General features: G+C 51.5%; 6 protein-coding genes across 6 annotated transcripts; 2 read left to right on the forward strand and 4 right to left on the reverse strand.

Moving 5' to 3' along the window:
- Positions 1-1,586: 1,586 nt before the first annotated feature.
- POX_a01370 (uncharacterized protein) lies at positions 1,587-3,522 on the reverse strand (the record flags this gene model as incomplete). Its single annotated transcript, XM_050110298.1, has 5 exons — positions 1,587-2,371; positions 2,464-2,721; positions 2,911-3,043; positions 3,140-3,188; positions 3,272-3,522. 5 exons carry the CDS (start codon positions 3,520-3,522, stop codon positions 1,587-1,589), a joined length of 1,476 nt encoding a protein of 491 aa, XP_049974066.1.
- A 526-nt stretch (positions 3,523-4,048) lies between these two features.
- On the reverse strand, positions 4,049-6,145 carry POX_a01371 (uncharacterized protein; the record flags this gene model as incomplete). Its single annotated transcript, XM_050110299.1, has 3 exons — positions 4,049-5,444; positions 5,500-5,933; positions 6,005-6,145. 3 exons carry the CDS (start codon positions 6,143-6,145, stop codon positions 4,049-4,051), a joined length of 1,971 nt encoding a protein of 656 aa, XP_049974067.1.
- A 1,387-nt stretch (positions 6,146-7,532) lies between these two features.
- On the forward strand, positions 7,533-8,405 carry POX_a01372 (DNA replication complex GINS protein psf3; the record flags this gene model as incomplete). Its single annotated transcript, XM_050110300.1, has 6 exons — positions 7,533-7,574; positions 7,647-7,715; positions 7,771-7,829; positions 7,908-8,097; positions 8,165-8,273; positions 8,338-8,405. 6 exons carry the CDS (start codon positions 7,533-7,535, stop codon positions 8,403-8,405), a joined length of 537 nt encoding a protein of 178 aa, XP_049974068.1.
- Positions 8,406-10,693: 2,288 nt separating this feature from the next.
- Positions 10,694-13,871, forward strand: POX_a01373 (uncharacterized protein; the record flags this gene model as incomplete). Its single annotated transcript, XM_050110301.1, has 4 exons — positions 10,694-10,835; positions 10,923-11,102; positions 11,172-11,425; positions 11,487-13,871. 4 exons carry the CDS (start codon positions 10,694-10,696, stop codon positions 13,869-13,871), a joined length of 2,961 nt encoding a protein of 986 aa, XP_049974069.1.
- Positions 13,872-14,720: 849 nt separating this feature from the next.
- Positions 14,721-16,196, reverse strand: POX_a01374 (uncharacterized protein; the record flags this gene model as incomplete). The annotated part of the gene is made up of 1 exon (XM_050110302.1): positions 14,721-16,196. The coding sequence occupies one exon, from the start codon at positions 16,194-16,196 to the stop codon at positions 14,721-14,723; it is 1,476 nt and encodes a 491-aa protein (XP_049974070.1).
- Positions 16,197-17,211: 1,015 nt separating this feature from the next.
- On the reverse strand, positions 17,212-18,040 carry POX_a01375 (Superoxide dismutase; the record flags this gene model as incomplete). Its single annotated transcript, XM_050110303.1, has 3 exons — positions 17,212-17,299; positions 17,353-17,827; positions 17,917-18,040. The coding sequence occupies 3 exons, from the start codon at positions 18,038-18,040 to the stop codon at positions 17,212-17,214; spliced, it is 687 nt and encodes a 228-aa protein (XP_049974071.1).
- Between the last annotated feature and the right edge of the window lie 73 nt (positions 18,041-18,113).

Below are 18,113 nucleotides of genomic sequence, written 5' to 3' on the forward strand. Positions count from 1 at the left end.
GCCTGGAAGCCCTGCTGGTAGCTTGTGCGCAGCAGATAAGATCCCTGGCGAGAAAAGAAAAATCAATAAACAGGCTCTCTGCCCCCGAGTGATTGGTCCAAAACCGGCTCCCAATCCTGTGCCAAGCCATCCATTGTGGCTTCCTGGTGGAATCTTCACCACGGAACAGCATCGACAGCGCGTCATGGGGAAATTAAAACCGCGAGCTTTCTCATCCTCCTGCCCCCACCGTCACCGTGCGGTCGCCCTGTCTGCTGCCAAGTCAAAGAACCATGCAGCCTTATCAGGGTCGAAACGTGGGATGGAGTCAGAGAGGAATCCATTCCAATCCATTCCAGGGGTTGGACTGCGGGAGCCCAACCGAATAGTGAACCACCCCTCCCCACCATTGACCAGTGCTCGACGACCATGAGAGTGCGAGAGTCTGAAGTGGAGTGGAGATGGATCCGATAAATACTAAATCAGGCAATTGGGTTTCCACGACAGTTGACGCACGGCCTACCGTGCCTGGTCTGGACCAGATGCAAAACTGACCGGAGCTTCGAAGAGCGGAAGAGCATTCAGGCTTTCACGACATTGACAATAAGGTTCCGACCCCGGCACCAACACACAGGGGGTCTTACATCCAATGACGAGATAGGCGGCCCGATGGACTGGTGAGAATTCAATAAGAGAGAAAAATCTCGACTCGAAGTTTATGTTCCGAGATACTCCATGGGCGCATGCGATCAGACTCATACATTGGCTCTGACAGGAACCATCCAGCTGAAATTACAAAAGAAGCCACAGAGATAAGGTTCGCTCACGTGAATGCCATATGGACGGCCACTGATAGTTGCAGTACTACTCGGTAACATTTAGGATCGGTGTCTCCAACGTACAATCTGGGTCATAGTCTGATCCACCCGCGTGTGGGTACAGAATCAAGGTGCAAATCAAATGAGGAGTAGGTATGCATACGTGCTTTCTTCAACCGACACCTGTCAACCCAGGGTGGTGAACTGTCCGCTGCCACGAGCTACCGTCCTACTGTAGCTACCTGGTATCGGTGGCCTACTACCTACGAACTTGTGGTGCTATGTTGGTAAGGTGACTCAGATCCTGCTCGAATTCCCTGTGGGTGGACAGCTCGAGGTAGAGGTGCAGCTGTCGGTGCTTGGCTGATGGCAATGATCAATTCCTTTACTATCATCAGTACAAGCATTTTCATGGTCACCCCAAATTAGGCATTAACTATACACAAAGAGAGGAAATGTTCCCCCCGAGTCGAGGTGGTGGCCTCTGTACACGCAGGCAGCGGGTTGAATCGCACATCAATTGCCTTCTGGTGTGAAGCCATTTGGGTTCGTTGTGTCGAGGCGTAAATCAGGAACATAGAAGAATGATCCAAAAAATGAAAATGAAGTTTATACAAACCGGGTCTGTCCCCATGGAGATGTCCATTGTACAAAAAGGCAGCGGCGACGGCCAAGTGCTCAAGAACCAGAAACAGAAAAAAAGGAAAAGAAAAGGACAATAAAAGCAAAATTAAGCAAGAACGACAGACAAATGATTTTGACACTCCACCTTTTGAACACCTCATCCGATCAAGGCTTGACAAAGGTCAAAAAGTCGAGAGACAGATCACTGAAGAAGCTGGCTCCCGCAACCTTCTCGGGATGGCCCGGGCGAGTCACATTGCAGTAGTCATTCCAGTTACCCGCCGCCTGACTCTTCTTCTTGATCAACGCCAAGTAATCAGACAACAGACAACTCTTCCCGGGGCCATTCTGACAATTGGCCACAGGGTAGACTGCGTCGTTGAACAACACACGCACATACGTCTCATTACCCGAGCGATGCCCAGATCCAACCTGGCAGTTCATGGTCTCAAAGGCCACGGTGCCACGCATGGTGATGAAATGGGCGACATTGTAAAGGCGATGCTTAGGAACACGATCCAGGGGCAGAGGATCCTCATTGTCAAAGATGCCCATGGCCGAGGTCATCTCGGCAATTTGATTATCGTTCAAAAAGGCCATGACCAGACGGGGGATATCGAAACAGCCACCATCGGCAGCAATACCGGTCTGCCCTGGGCCGGCACTCAGAAGGGTGAGAAGACTTTCCAGGAAAGGCAGGAAGAGATTGCGAGCGGGACCATCGGATCCTGGGCCTACGCCGTAATAGTAGCTCAAGTCTTGCGAATACGCATAGTGACGGAGTTCGTCCTCGGTAAACACACCACACCAGTTGCTGAGACGGCCAGTGATCTGACTTTCGTAGCCGCACAGATAGGGGAAGAACAGAATGTCTGACTCGGTGAAGGTGAGATTACCATGCACGAGCTTGTTGATGCGCTTCAAGGCCTTGGGAACCCATGTCGCATCGACTGACAGGATGAAAGAGGGAAAAGAGACGTTCAAGTCAGTCACGGATCGTGCTTATTCAGAGGTAGAGGCCCCAGAATTCGGAGGAACTCACAGTCAGTCACATTATTTCCACCGCTGGAGGTGGCGCCGAACTTGGGACACGAGTCCGAGGGGCCCAGGGAGTTGCCAATTGCGTTCACGGACCCAGTGGAGTTCACGCTCACAACTGTGCCGTATGTGTCGGCAAACTCGTAGAGATAGCCTCGAACGAAGGCCCGGGCGGTTTGAACGACACGGGATTTGTTAATGGGATTCGCGTACTGATTAGCCCAGACGTAGAAGGGATTGCCATCCTCATAAAAGTCCGGATCTATTGACGCGAGTTAGCTTTGCCAGGGACCATACAACATTATTGTTCTTGTGTGGTTCAATCGGGTTCCTACAGCGAGCGCGAAGTTGATATCCCAGATCAGAAGCCTAGCGAGATTTCCGTTTGGTGAGTTCTTCCTGAAGCTGCCAAGGACCATATTTAAAAAAAAAAAAATCACGACGGATCCACCAACCTCCTTCCATCCGGTCATGGATTCTTGCGCAATTTGCAATTTCGGGTTGGTCAAAACAGGAGTCCAGTCCTTGATGAAGGACAAGGAGTCGCGGGCTTCAAAGTTGGAGCCATTGACGGCAATTTGGATCTAGAGAACGCATACTTTTTTTAGATTTCACGACCACTTTGTACACGAGGAGTAAAACCTCCCCGACCTCAATCTGGGGCGCATTCAAAACAATACCTTGTCCTTGAGTGCGACCCATGCATTGTAGGATCCAGTGTCGGGAAAGCTAAATAGAAGCTATGGTCAGCGATCGGCTTCATCCATGCTGCAGAAATGTGCAACTGCGGGATTTGTTGAGCGTCGTCGTACCGACTTCCGTGTCTCACCACGTAGGCTGCCTGTTGCACGGTGCATTTCTTCGGTACCTCATTGTCCACTCCATTGACGTTGGGACCAGGAAAGTAGGGAGAGTTGGCCACCGAGTACGGCAGAGGGTTTGATGAGGTCTTGCTGGAAGGGAACACAATATCGTAGTCCGGAGCTAAGATTGTACTAGCTTGGCTCGTACCAGCAGCCAGAAGCAAGGAAGCGACGACACTTTTCGAGAAGAAGCTCGCCATGATTCGGTCGAGCGCCGTAGAAAAGATTTGACCGTGAGTGTTGAATGCGGCTTTGCATGATCAATTTGAACTTGCGATTCATAGCTGCTATATACTCCCCAAATCCACTATGAGGCCCCCATCTTCCGAACCGACACTAGTCTCCGCTAGCTTTGTTCAGACGTGGTGGAGGCGCCGAAAGGTTTCCGGGGCCTATTACCGGCGCACGTGTGTAGCGGCAGCATTTAACCGAGATGAAAAAAAAATAAGACAACGACTAACGGCGGAGACATATACTATCTCGGAGCTGGTGGCAGCTCTGTCGCATGGCTGGTTCCGCAATCTCGGGATGCGGGCCTGATATCCAAATGCCTCTTGACAGCCCAGAATAGGCCAATTACGAGACACAAATGAGAGAACGTGTGTACGAGAGTCATTCGGAACAATTTGCTCGTTTCATTGAATGAGAGTCTAGCATCGAACTTGGCATGAACGATCTAGATCCCGTATTACCTGTCTGTGAGGAGGAATTAAGATGCTATTCGCTTCACGCAACAGTGGAGTTCACTGGGGTGTTCAGGAAGGATGGGCCTAATTTCGCCGCGGCGGATGTCTCCAAGGCCGCCACAGTTCCGTCAAAATTGGCGAACATCGCGGCGATGACGGATTCACCACACCCCCGTTCAGACTTCTGCTCGCTGGTCTCGGAACGCTTCTTGAAATGAACGCCCGGGGAGACCTTCACGCAGTTGTACTGTGACTGTGCGGCTCGAAGCTGACAGATTTCGCTTGATTTGCAGTCGCCGGTACAGGCCGAAACATCCCAGCCACGGCTCTTACGAGCGATATAGTCTTGAAAGACGGAGTCATTGGTCTCAAACAGGACGGTGAGGTTGTGCCAAAAGGCAGGCGTGAGCTCGGCCGCGCTGTCGGTCACTGGAGGACTGAGCAGTGGACCGTAGGTTTCCTTGGCTGAGTAGTATTTCTTCCATGTCGGCTTGGTCTGGTATGATGGGTCCGACATATCTGCAATGTACACGGTAAAGTCCAGGATCCCATAGGTCTCTGGATCGATCGAATACACACGGAAGGTTGGGTTACCCGAAGTCGGGGTCAGGGCTGGCGCAATGTAGGACATCATCGTGGCAGTGTTTGCCGTTTGATCGGTGTAGTCTGAGTAGGCAATTTCGAACTCGTCCTTATGCGTGTGACCGTAGAAGGTCGCCGCAATAGTCGCATCGTATCTTTGAATGATTTGATCAAAGTAACTCGAACCGTCATGGAAGGCGTCACCAGCGCCCATGGGCATGTGGCCAAGTAGCCAGACGCGCTCACCGGCGGTCTCGGCTGCGCTGAGCTCGCTGACAAGCCAAGCGAGCTGGCCATTGGGATCCGTCTGCATAGTGCGCTCATACAACCAGAAGTTTTCTTTGTAGTAGAAATTGGTGTTGAAGGAGATGATGCGCAGGTTCCCCTTTGGATACTTGACAGAATAGGAGCCATATTCGTCAGCGGTGCTGGCCGCTGCCGATCCGATCCATTGGCTCCAATCTGAGGAAAGCGTATCATAAGACCACTGACTCGAGATCGTGGTGTCGATACTGGAAGGCGGAAACGAGTTGACGGGTGCAACGTCATGGTTGCCAATCACCCCGTAGACTTGCTCAAGGTACGAGGGCATCCGAGTCTTGTATGCATCATTCAAGTCATTTGTCACCTCAGTCTGGTTGACAAGCCACACGGCACCTTCGACAACATCGCCGGTGAAGATTGTGAAGGAGGCATCAGGCACGAGGCTTTGAATCGCCTCATACATACTCTCTTCCAATGTCACCGGTGAGTCACATTGATGGTTGCCGTACTGGCCCGCGGGGAATCCAGTATTTCCCGGTGCATCATTCGCTGTGTATGGCCGACAGCAGATGTTCTTGGTGCAATTGTAACTATCAGATCAGATTAGCAAGAATGTCCCAAAGTGATGGGCATGGGTCGCCTCACTTGGCGCCTGTCTCATAGGAAAGGTCGACGTGGATGTCACTAATGTGAACGACTTGGATCGGGGACTTTCCACTGGCAGGTGGGCGTGTGGCCTTTGCTGGTTTCGCAGAGGGGAAGTTGACCGTGTACTCGGTGATGGCGGGATAGTCGCAGAGACCGAAGATCGTCGAGCAGAAGAGAGCCGCCGTCTTAGATGGAATCTGCATGCCCCGGAGGTCGTGGGCTAGAATGGGCCCTTCAGGGGCGATTGCACCGGCGCAGACATCCTTGTCTTCGACCTGGGTCATCAAGTTCAGAACGGGTGGCTCGGTCCGAAGAAAGATAGGAATATACTCAGCTGTACTTACTTTGGCCAACGTACAAACTTCAGTAATCACGTTCACAAAAGCATCATTTCCCAGATGAGCCACGGTCTGGAGAACCCCCAGGAGGGACTGCAATCGATGGTCAGATCATCTTCTCTTGATGATGAGTGAAAAGTCTGTCCGGTGCGTGTAAAGCCCACCTCGCAGGCGGAACAAGTCGCCAAATTCTTAATGTCCGATAAAATGTCACCCACGGTGTCTCTTTTGGCCAGAGTGCTGCTCTGAGCGCCAGCTACTTCCCCAAGAGACACAGCCAGGCAAAGCCAGCCAAGCAAACGCATCTTTCCAGGCACAGATGAAGATGCGGTAAGGAATAGTTTTTTTTTCTTTGGAAAGAAGACTACCTTCTCAGACCTCCACCGGCGGAACTCAAGTGCCTGATATAGTCAGTCGAGTCTTGTAAAAAAAGAAGAAAAAAATTGAGCGCTTGGCTTTTCAAAGCACAAAAGAAGACTTTTTCCTGTTCATCCCAGACCGATTTTACCCTTTCCGTCATCGAAGGCGTCGCTCATCCTGCACGTTCTTGACCCACGGGTAATGACTGACTACCTCTACTGGAGGATCGCAGATGGCATCCGCTGGTGACTATTCTCAGAAGCTCTCTGCTTTATTGCTCTCGACAGACCAGAGACGTCAATTGGTGGATATTATCCTTTTAATCCAGTTCTGTGTCTGACTCTGCACCGGCTAGAGCGGCCAATTTCCCGCATGGTGCATTAGTTGGATGCTGGGGGTCAATCACTTTCCTGAAGGACTCGAGCTGACAGTAAACCCACGGAGCATTAACTCTTTTGATGAAAATCCCCATCGGCAACAGTCCCAAAGTGTTTAGTCTCCCCGCTAAGCATTTGCGATGGCGCTGACGCACAATCATAAGCTTTCCCGGGATCTGTACTCCGTTATCCTGCAGTTCCCTGGATTATTTCCAGTTTGATGTAGGTATCGAATGATGCGAATTGATTAGACCAATTGGTCGAAAATTTCCCGAGGTTGGATGATTCTAGAACGGGACGGGGTTCGTTTGGACACCTCCTTCAATGCATTAGACAGATTCCTAAGCATAAAGAACGTGTCCCGTCTATCACCAACTAGGTTTTCTGCACACTCTGGGTTTGAAATTGGAGATAGTCCAGACTCTGCAGATCGAATTAGATGACTGGAAAGATGAGAGAGTTTTTCGTTACTCAAAATGTTCGATTGGAAACGCTCAACATCCATCCGACGATGCATCTCGCAAGCTATCTAAGCAAAAACACGGCAACATATAGTATCAGAGGTGAGACGTGGATGTTCGTAGGTCTCAACATATTTATTCCATGCCTCTGAAGATCTCATCGGCCAGGAGCAAGAGTCAGGGTTTGCAGCTTGCTGAAGAGGATGGCTCAAAGCATGATGTACCACCGAGATACGGCGTGTCATAAATCAAAGCTCAATCAGGCCAAATTCTTTTTCGTATTGATTTTTGTTCACGGCACGGACAGTACTGACGGCTTCAACGGTCGGGCACGTGATGGAAATAGCCAATTTTGCCTGAATGGGAAACCTCAGGATCCAGACTGCCTCACGTGACTACGCGCCGACAGACGCGTTCTACATGCACATCCCCCCCCGCTAGTCGACGCTTCAAGCTAGACAGCTCAGAGACAGCGACACAGTAGATGCGCCACTATGTCATACTATGACATTGACTCCATCCTCACTGATGCGCAGGTAAATACTATTCCGTCCTGCAGGAATGTGAGGATCGGATCAGTCAGCCACATGCTAACAAACGTTATGTAGAAACTCCCCTGCACATTCGAGTTAGAAGTTCCAGGACTAGGAATCCTCGAAGGGAATCCGGGTGACGACGTGAGTTCTTCCGAGAGAAGGAACCTTCATGCGTGTGAAGTCTGATTTCGTCCAGATCAAAGCGGGGACCCGCATCGACCTACCATTATGGCTAGGTGAAATGCTTTCAATCGGGTAAGATGCGGCTTTCACGTCGAATGAAGCAAGCACGAATACGGACCCTGAATTGACTGCGGGGGTATCATGAGATAGTGCGCGATTAGGTACGTCTCGCCTAGTCACACTCGACATACCAGATGCGCTCGCAGAGCGAGTGATGAATGCGCTCAAGGCCGATCCACGAACGGTTGATCTGCGCGCCTTGGCACCACACTTCTACACACTCAGTGAGCGGATACTTGAGATTTTTGAAGAAGAAGAGATGGTCGACGTCTTGATCAACGTAAATATCTCGTTGTCTCACACCACTTAACCAAAGGATTTCCATTTTCGCTGACGAATAATGGCAGACTTTTAAGAAACGGGCGGCAGAGATCTCCGACCATGCACACAATCCACGAGGTGCAGTTGGCGAAGGTGTGGAATTTCTACGTGGGCTGGATGAGACTGAAAGGCAATGTGAGTCATGTCATCTAAATAACGATCATGGATGAAGTGAATCAGATGGCTGACTGATTCCCAGTGTTCCGTGCGGCCCATGATCGGGCAAAACAGGTGCGGATCTGGGCCGGAGAGGCGAAAAAGAAATGATGCAGCAGCTGGAGCAACAAAGTTGCCGGTGTTCAGTATATCGAGCGGTCGGTGTTCATCATCTAGAAGGGAATACACGGACATGGACTGAGCTGTGCTCGCCCATGGAAAAAGCCACGATCCGGAATCGACCAGCTATTTGACCAAAAGAAGCCATTTTCGTCCCTGTACCAAGTTTAGTGCACTAATTATAGATGGAGTTTCATCTCACTGAGCGATACCGTGCTCTCGAAAACGCGAGTCTGACACTTGTAAATCAGCCGAAAGCCAAGGTCGAGTTGGCTTGAAAATCGTGCATTCAAATCTATTGGCTTTACTGAACTCCCTGAAAGGCATTAGGCAGTTTTCCTGGCATGGGCAATGTGGGTCCTGCGATGTGTACCAGGATAGTAGAGTACAGAACATACTTTAGTACAAAGCACCTGGACTAGAACTAGAGAGTATTTGAGAGCACATCCGAGTTCCTGACCTCCACATTGATGAAGATCCCGTCGTTGGTGGCTTGCCGATGAAAGCGAGGAACTGCCACATTCTGACACTGGGCTGATTTACTTTATCTGGGGAGGGTGTGTGTAATTTTGATTGGAAAGTTTTTTTTTTGGGAGGGTTGGCCAACTACGAGCCTCCTTGATCATCAACGAGGCTCGTAAGCGTCCATCCGGTTTGGAAGTCAGGCGAATGGGAGGGAAGCGGGTGTCTGAGACAGGTGTCTGGGGCCCTAACCAATCTGATTGATGAACTGCATCGCATCTGCACTCTTGAAACAGTCGACAAACAGGCAGAACATTGATGGGACCGGCCCATGTAATTCCAGTTCTGTACAGTCAGTGGTCCGCTGAGTTAAGTTTCGATGAATTGAAGTCCCATTGACTCGCACTTCATATAGCAGAGACCTTGCTTTCGCTCACCTGGATTTAAGCATATATATTGCACGTCGCTCACTGAGGATTGGATTGCAGCGAGGACAAGTTCAAGGGTCTCATCTATTAGTCGGTATCTGTGTCAGAGAGTATAGTGTCAGGGACAGATAGATATGCTAGGTAAGGTAGTTGTGCTGTTTTAGTGGGTACTGTGACTTTTGTTTGCCGCATGCTAAATCCGGGGTACATGCTGGAGGTGACTCGCAGGATGCTGGCTAGCGCCTGTCATCGGTGTGGTTACATTTTGGTTCTTAGCTATTTCTTATCCTCAGGCAGAGAAGCTAGGTACTATTGGGTTCAAATGACCCTTGGTGCACAAAGACCTGGAGTAAATACCAAGTCGCCCGTCCTGGTCTCTCCTTGGAAAGCTAGCATTTCTCTGGACATGCAGTCAGTACTACTGTAATAGACTCAGTATACATCTATTGCCCCTCGGAGGTGCCGGAGATAAAAGCAACGCAAAGACACCAATCATGACGCCCTGTTGGCCGCCCCACTTTTCATTCTTGAAACGGCATGATTTCCTCTTTGTGTGCAGTTTCTCATTCCTGGTCTCCTCAACCACAACAAAGGCAACCCACCGGTTTTCAACTGACAGGGAGGCCCCTGCAGGCTGCAGGTCAATAACCCGGCATTGGGGCCTTTGTTTCTTCCCCAAACTCCACATCCTGATCGATCTGAACTTGACCGAAGTTGATTTGCTCTCCACGACTCAATCCAGCCGTCTGAGCTTGACTGGTCACAACCACTGCAAACACGTTTCAAGTTTCTACACTCATCCGATCGACTCAACTGGCTTGTCTCCCTCTCATTTTGTGCGCCGATCCCTCTGATTTCGGTCCATGTACGGTGACAGCCCCGTTGGTCGTGTGCAATGAGCACACGTCAGATTTTGCATTGACTAGCAACATTACTAGTCTCGCCGACGGGAATCCATCATCGGGAGGGTCCGATCTCAAATCTAGATTCCACTCTTCGATTGGCGCTAGTGGCTCTAAATCGTGGATCATCCCCACTTTCATTACGTCGCGACGATCAAGCAAGACCGTCTCCCTACCATTTTTTCCCCCTCCTTCAATCGAGTTCTCCTCACATGGTGCAGTTGATCGTCCATGTCGCGGTAACCGGGCAACATCCGTTTCAAACTTTTCCGAGCACCTAGAACTTTGTCTTTAGACTGGCCCAATAGTAGCTAGGAGCTATACCGACCCCGACTGTCCATTTTCCCAGCGCAAGTGGGAATCCTACGGGACTTCTATCGCATTGGCGCCATTTGACTTTTACAACGAGTCAGAAATTCGTTTGGCCAGAGACCAATTGACTGCATTTGGGCCGTCCCTTTGTGCCTGATGCGCGTGATGATTGGCCATGGATCCACCGCGAAAAGATACTACACTTCAGAGGCATAGCCCGGCTGTGGCCGCTCGCTCGTCAAAGCCCAGAGACCCGGTCGATCACCTTCTTGACCTCACCCCCTCCATCCATGAGGCCTTGGAAACTCACACGGGTCGTATGTCGTCCGAAATTGGGTTCCATCTTGTTGAACAGTTGTCTCTCCGATAGTCACATGACAAGCCAGGCTAACGTCTGTTTCTAGCCAGGATTGAAAACTTTTCTCAATCTTCCAGGAGGGCGGGAAACCTGAATCACTCGCCGTTGTCTCGTGTCAAGGCTAAAGATAAGATGTTTACGCCCCCACGAGCAGGGAGTGAGGCTTCTTGGCACAATGATCAATCCCCAACGCGCACCGAAGCCAGGACACCGTCACGTCAGTGTCGTAAGTCTCTCGGACTCCCTTCGACGTTCAATTAGCGATCATTAACTGACGCGGTGCCAAACTTGTCAGAGAAAAGAGAGAGCAGCACACCAACAGTGACCAACCCAGCTTCCTCACTTTTGCAGGATCTCCTCAAAGAACAGCGAGCAAATCGTCACTCACGAGGAACACTTGCCGAAGACTGGAATGAGCCCGGACCTCGAACACCGGACGGCTCACGCAGCCAGGAAGATTCTGCGTCAGACAGGGGGCGGAAAACCGGCGACATCATAGTCGGGGGCCAGCGACAGCCAAAGGAAATGGGAATTCGCGAGATGGACCAGGTGGGTCCTTTTTGAACTATACCCAGATCCGTGCACACAGTTGACTTTTCTGCTCCAACAGTACGTTTCCAAGATGAACAAGTTGAACTTCGATCTGAAGCTCGAAATTCACCACCGATCAGAGCAAATGAAGCAATTGCGGGAGAAGGTCCAGCGCATGGATGAAATGGAGGCCGAGCTCCTTCGCGTGCACGATCTCGAAGAACAAGTGCGCGCACTGCAAGATGTAGACAGAGAGAATCAGCGTCTTCGCGAACAGAATGAACTCTTGTGCCGTGAGCTCGACAAGCGGAATCTGGCGGTGACCGAAGCGGTACAACTCATTTGCCAACTCGAGGCCAAGCTTGACAGCCTGGAGTCAGAGCAGCGGACTCCTTTGAATTCGTCAAGCCGGCTGGTGCTGGATGGTCCTAATGCCTCGACACCAAAACAGCAAATCATGATAGAGATACCGGAGCGAACCTCCTCTAAGCGAAAATCAGCCACGATGAACCGATCGATTCGTGCAAAATCTGCCGAGCTTCACCAGGTCACCAAAGCTCCATCATTTCTGCATGCCGGCCATCAAAGCACAGCGACGCTGCGCAGTCTCTACGCACCCGAGCACAACGGCTCCCTCTCAGCATTGAGCGCGCTCTCTCGGTCCGAAAGTCGGTGTACCTTGGAGCAGTCGCCTGACTCACCTCGCCTCAGCGTCTTGAGCGAATGCAGCGAGCTGTTACCCATCGCGGTACCTCCCAAGTGGGATGAGCATATTGAGACAAATGCACCCCACCGTCCAGCTTCATCTACAAGTAGCAGCGTGGATAGCTACACCCCCCCTTCCAAGCGCGAAGATAGCGATATGGATCAAATTGATCACTGGATCGATACTCAACCAGCTGCGTCTGACACGATAATTCGACGAAGACACAACCGAGCAGCGTACGCTACATCAAAGAGCGTGGAGCCAGAATTCGGCGGAGAGCTGTATTCGATCAAGCCTTCTCGAGGACGCCCAGCACTGGATGCACTTTTTGAGGGCGCAAGACTGCCCCCAACCCCCGATACTATGAGTACAGCAGGCGCTCCCGGTCATAAAAGATCAGACGGCAGTATCGCAGCCAACCAAAGTCCTCGGCCAAGGCGGGATCACAAAGGCGTTGGGTCATCCTTGGAACGGCATCGCTCTGCAGGTGAACTCATGTCCGGACAGAGCTTTACTAGAAGCGAAAGTTTGCGAACCATCTTTGGTGACACGCCACGCCTGGGGACCTTTAGCCCTTCTCCGACCTTCTTACCATACGTTAATACCACCAATGTGGTGGGCTCCCCTTTGGAATCTGATCGCCCACATCAAGAACCATTTACAATACCCGACACCATCATTCGGCCCGCAAGGCAGCAAGATGTCATTTTCTCCACGGCGCCTCGTCAGGCTTCTAGCAAGAAACCTCGTCCCAAGTCATTTGGACCTGAATTTATGAAACATCCCCAGTGGGTACCAACGTCTTCTTCGCCTCCAGCGACACCGACCGACTGGATGGCAGCCGCGCAGCACGATTCCCTGCTATTACCCCGGCGCAAGCTGCGAGACACTAACACACAACCACCAATTCGAGACGACGCAAGTATTGCGTCTGATCTATCGGAACCCGACGCTCCTGAAGTTCCAACCCTTGACATGAACGCCCTTGAGATTGTCGAAAACCCCATCTCGGAAGGCATCAAAAATCCGGAATCTCGCATGGACCCTGGCTTTATCCCCGATCATCGACGCAGAATTAGCTTTAAGCCTCGCTTCTTCCAGCGTGCGTCCGCCAACAAGCGTTCGCAGGGGTCCCCAGCTTCCAATGAACCGCATACTACCGACGATGTTGATGAAGATGGTGCGCCGTCACCTATCATTCCTAAAACGCGAACCCCTGTCGGAAACGCCCGCCGGAGGCCCGTATCACAAATCATCACCCGCTCGGCGGACACAACTCCCTATAGTCTATCAACAAACCAGCGCCTTGATGCGCCCCTGGAGCAAGACGCTCAAGTCCACCAGTCTTTGAACGAAACAAGGAACAAAGCGGGACCCGTGAATGGCGCAGCTACCATCTCTGGTCGACCAACTACGTCACACAGCACGGAAACACGCAAGCGTCGTGGCTCCTTAAGCCTATTCGGATGGGTCAAGGGGATGACAGGTAAACGGTCTGAGCATGCATTGTCTCACAAGGCTGAAGAATCCAAAGGGGATGAAAACGCTTTTCCAAGTTCCGTCCCACAGAACCAGCCACCACGCACGCAGTCTCCTGACCCTGTTCCTGACCCTGTTCCTGTTCCCGTTCCTGTTCCCGTTCCTGTTCCCGTTCCTGTTCCCGTTCCCGATGAGTACTCGCTCACCAATCCCCCCTCGCAATGGGATGATCAAGGGCGCCAGCCGCGTTATGTGAGTCGGCATTCGCGGCGGATCTGATTTGATGCATTCCTCAGCGTCCAGATGGCCTTTCATTGTGTGCGGTTTATCCTCATTAAATCGAATTTTGGTGTACTCCACGGAATTTACGTCTTGAGGCCACCGTCGAGCGCCCGTTCGTGACATCTGTTTTTTGAGCTCCAGATTATCACTAGCGAACGACTCAGGCTTTGCGGAGGCGTTTTTACATGCAACCTTATTCGCAGTCATTCTGCTGGTTCGGAACGGCTTTTCTATATTCTTAATGTCTGATGATTTACTATAGTTCGAAAGAAAGCAGCGCTCCGTGACGCTCTGACAATTAGCCGACCTCATCCGCAATCAAGCCCAGTTTTATTGAAATCGTGAGAATGCGTTTGCCGTGCTTGATCAACATTCCATCGAACAGATAGCTTTTTGGTTGGGCTCCGTCTAAATGCCAAGCGGCCTTGGACTGAACCGGGATCAGAATGATTAAAAGTCATAATTGAGATTGCGCTTTGGTACTAGTTTAAAAGTTGCAACTGTATTGGGTGCATGTTGTAATCGGTAGGTCCACGGACCATTATTCTTCTTAATTGATTGCCTTTGATCGTAGACTTAATCCGTCTTGGAAGCCCTCTGCTCCAAGGATGCAAGGAAAATCTGACACGCCCGGCGCCGGAATCTGCTAAGATAGAATGAAATATCGCTTTCCCTCCTCCCGCCCCTTTTCTGGCCATATAATAGACGCGTGAACGTGCAGTCGGTGCAATCCATCAGATCTCCCCGACATGTCAATTCACGAGGAAAGGAAGAAAATAATAATGGGCATAATAATAATACAAATAATAGAATACAGGGGGAAAAAGATAAAGAATAAAAAAAACACTAATACCAACCATGGCCTTCCTCACCGAGCTTCTTTCTTTTTGGGTTCATCGAAATCACCCGCTGCCCGGGCAGAGTGTCAGCAGTAAATGCCGCCTCAAAGATACTCGCGATTCCACGCTTCGCGTAGTTGGGATGCGCAAAAGAATCGTAATCGTCTCGCAATCCGTTAATAGAACCCCACTCCGGTCTAGTTGGAGAGGTACCGTCGCCGAGATCGGTCCAGCGGGTGACAACGATAGCCTGTTTGAAGACAGCTTGTCGGGAACTAGTTGTATCCTCGGCGAGCTTGATCTCGATCAGGTACTCTGAGGGACACTCGGGGCAGCGTCGCATGGGTCGACAGAACCCGCAAAGCGTCACGAGCGAGTTGGGGTCGAAGCGTGTCCCGCTGATTCGGTCTTTGACCTTGTGTTCCAGATTCTGGAGACCGCCTGTGTTGCGAGGCTTGGGAATGTGTTCGAGGGCGCATTTGCAGGCGGGCATGAGCTCGCCGTCGCGCCAGTGGGCACATGCGGAAAAGAAGGGCCAGTAATCCTCGCGGGAATACAAGAGCATGCGTTGTGCTGATAGGGTCAGACCCGGTGCAGCAAAGGTTTGACTTACCACACGCATGAGCAGGCGACCGTCGTGGATGTGGAAGCGTGAGGTATGGGACCAGCCATCGCGCTCCCAGCGGCGGCCAAGGTCGGCGGGTTGGAGGCCGTATTTGGGTCCGTAACGGTGTGTCCGCATGGCAAGTTGAACAAAGGCAAAGGGAATGGTACGGCCGTGGGTGATGCGGCTTCGAGGCGGTGGATTAAGCGGGTTAAGTGCATGTGGACAGTTGAAAAGTGGATTGACGACATGGGATGGTTTCAGGCGCTCGAGGCCTTCTTGCGTCCTTCGATGATATCGTCCGCAGGGGAAGCATAGGAGGTGATGGGGGAGGAGGTGGTCAAGTTTGACCAGGAAGTTGATCCGGTAGGTGTAATTGTCCGGATCTTGTAACTTGGTGAACGGATCTGTGCCTAGCCGCATGTACAGCGTTCTACTGGCGGACGCTAGGCTTGCCGAATCATCCGGATCCAAGAAACTTGCGATACGCTCCCAGAGCTCTGACGGCAGCTTAGCAATATCAGGCTCTCCGGGTTTGCGTTGATCATCGTCCGCCTGTGCCGGTGAATAGCTGTCATCCGAATCCAGTAGTCCCAGAGAGTGTATCATGGTCGTGTAGTCACGACGTTCACCCAGTTGCGAGTCCAACAGCGCATGGTCCTGCTGATACTTCATCCGATGGGCCTGGAGAGGCGCCAACTCGGGCATCGGCGGCGGAGGCTCATCAGATTTGGCTAGAGCTGCGATACGCAGATCAGGAGTTGAACGGTTGCCCACGCTAGATTTACGAAGAGTCTGACGTGACTTCTTCGGACGGAGTGCGTTTTCAAAGAGGCCTCTCAGGCCTGACTTGCGAGGGCCAGGGCTCTCAATGGGCATCGTGGCGGATTTGATATGACAATGAGTGGAGACTGCGAATATTGAGGATCAGAGTTGGGAAGTGGATGGTTCATGTTCAGGTGAGCGCTGAGGGATTCTGTTTTCAGTGTTGCACTCTATTATGAGCCGCGAGTCCGCGAGGACCGCGAGGCCCGCGAGCGGGATCGTCATCGCGGAACCACGACCCACTTGCGCTTGGCCGAATCAGCCGCAGATGGAATGATGGATGAGGGGGTACCGGTCTTGTTGCTACTGTTGCTCACAGGTAGTACCAACCGAGGATTCATTTTCAAAGTCTGCTCTCTTTGGCTGGTACATAAGCATCAGTGCTGTCTCCGTTCACCAGCACTAGCCTCCGTTTGCCCTGTCTGGTTCAATTAGATCCAAAAGTGACTAATGAATCTTGTGGCTCGAACGGCCCGCAGTGGGCCCAGGCTTACTTTTTGCGGCGATTATGCGGCTTCACAGTTAGCTGTTGTCCACCTGTCCTGGTGTGTTCCTGTACAGTTGTGTTGGAGAGGTGTCAAGTCCTACACCTCAGATGAGCAAAGAGACTGTCGTTACTGTGATGAAAATAAACTGGTCCTCACAGCGACCAGGTAACGTGATTGTGCAATGCTCTCCGCCTTTATACGTGACACAAACGTGATGATCGGACGAGTGGTCTGTCACTCACGTTGATCTATCAATCTCGCTCAAGGCAGTCTCATGGTAGTACACTTCAATATATGCAAGGAATTTCTCGCAAATTTCTCGCAGTACATCTCAAGGCTGTGAGCTCTAACCAGAATGCTGCTAATCGAACAAGTTGCCGATTACTTACGTCGGGACCTACCTAACCGGCTTAGGAAGCGTAAGGCCGAGCTTGATAAGAACGGATGGCCTTTCTAGGTATACCAGGGGGAATGTTACACGGAATTAGTGATTCAAATTGACAAGACAGGTGCTAGATTACAAGGCACATGGTAGTCCGTTTGGTATTACATCATGATCATATCGACCCAATATTGATCGCTCAAGTGAAGCGCTTCTCAACCGCCTTCCAGTTGATGACCTCCCAGATGGCCTTGAAGTACTCGGCCTTGCGGTTCTGGTACTGGAGGCTAGAGTCCAGTCAGTATCACAATCGCTCAGAACTGTCCTTTGCAGAACTTACTAGTAGGCGTGCTCCCAAGCATCAACACCGAGGAGGGGCTGGTACTGGCCGACAACGGGGTCCTGGTTGGCGTAGGTGCGGATGCCGATCTGGCCAGTCTGCTTGTCCTTGACGAGCCAGGCCCAGCCACTGCCCTGAATGCCAGCAAGGGCAGTGTTGAACTTGTTCTTGAACTCATCAAAGCTGCCGTAGGTGCCATCAATGGCCTGGGCGAGAGAGCCCGAGGGAGGCTCACCACCACCGGCGCTCTTGGGGGCCAGGTTCTCCCAGAAGAGGGAGTGGTTGAGGTGACCACCACCGTTGAAGTTGATCGCAGGCTTCAGAGCGATCTGTGCGGAGATGTCATTCTTAGCCTGAGCTTCCTGGAGCTGCTCAAGGGCGTTGTTGTAATTGGTGACATAGGTGTTGTGGTGGTTCTTGTGATGAATCTCCATGATCTTGCCGGAGATGGAGGGCTCAAGGGCGCCATAGTCGACTTTTGGTGTGGAGGGTCAGTCGACAGGAGTCCATAGCGATGCCTTTGTTCGCCGTTTTTCCGGGAATGCCGAGGGAATCTTAGCTTACAGGAGAGATCGGGCAGAGTGGCCTTGCCGCGGGCAAAGGTCAAGCCTGCGGCTCCGGACTTGAAGGAAGCCGAAGCACCCGAGCGCAGGGCAGTACGGGCGGAGTTTGCAAGAAGAGCGGCCATTGTGACTTGATTTAATGAGAAAGGGTACACAAGGAGTCAGGTGTGCGTGTGAGGGGGAAAAGCGGAAGGAGAT

This window comes from Penicillium oxalicum, chromosome I (genome assembly GCF_001723175.1).
Source record: "Penicillium oxalicum strain HP7-1 chromosome I, whole genome shotgun sequence".
Lineage (NCBI taxonomy): Eukaryota > Fungi > Ascomycota > Eurotiomycetes > Eurotiales > Aspergillaceae > Penicillium > Penicillium oxalicum.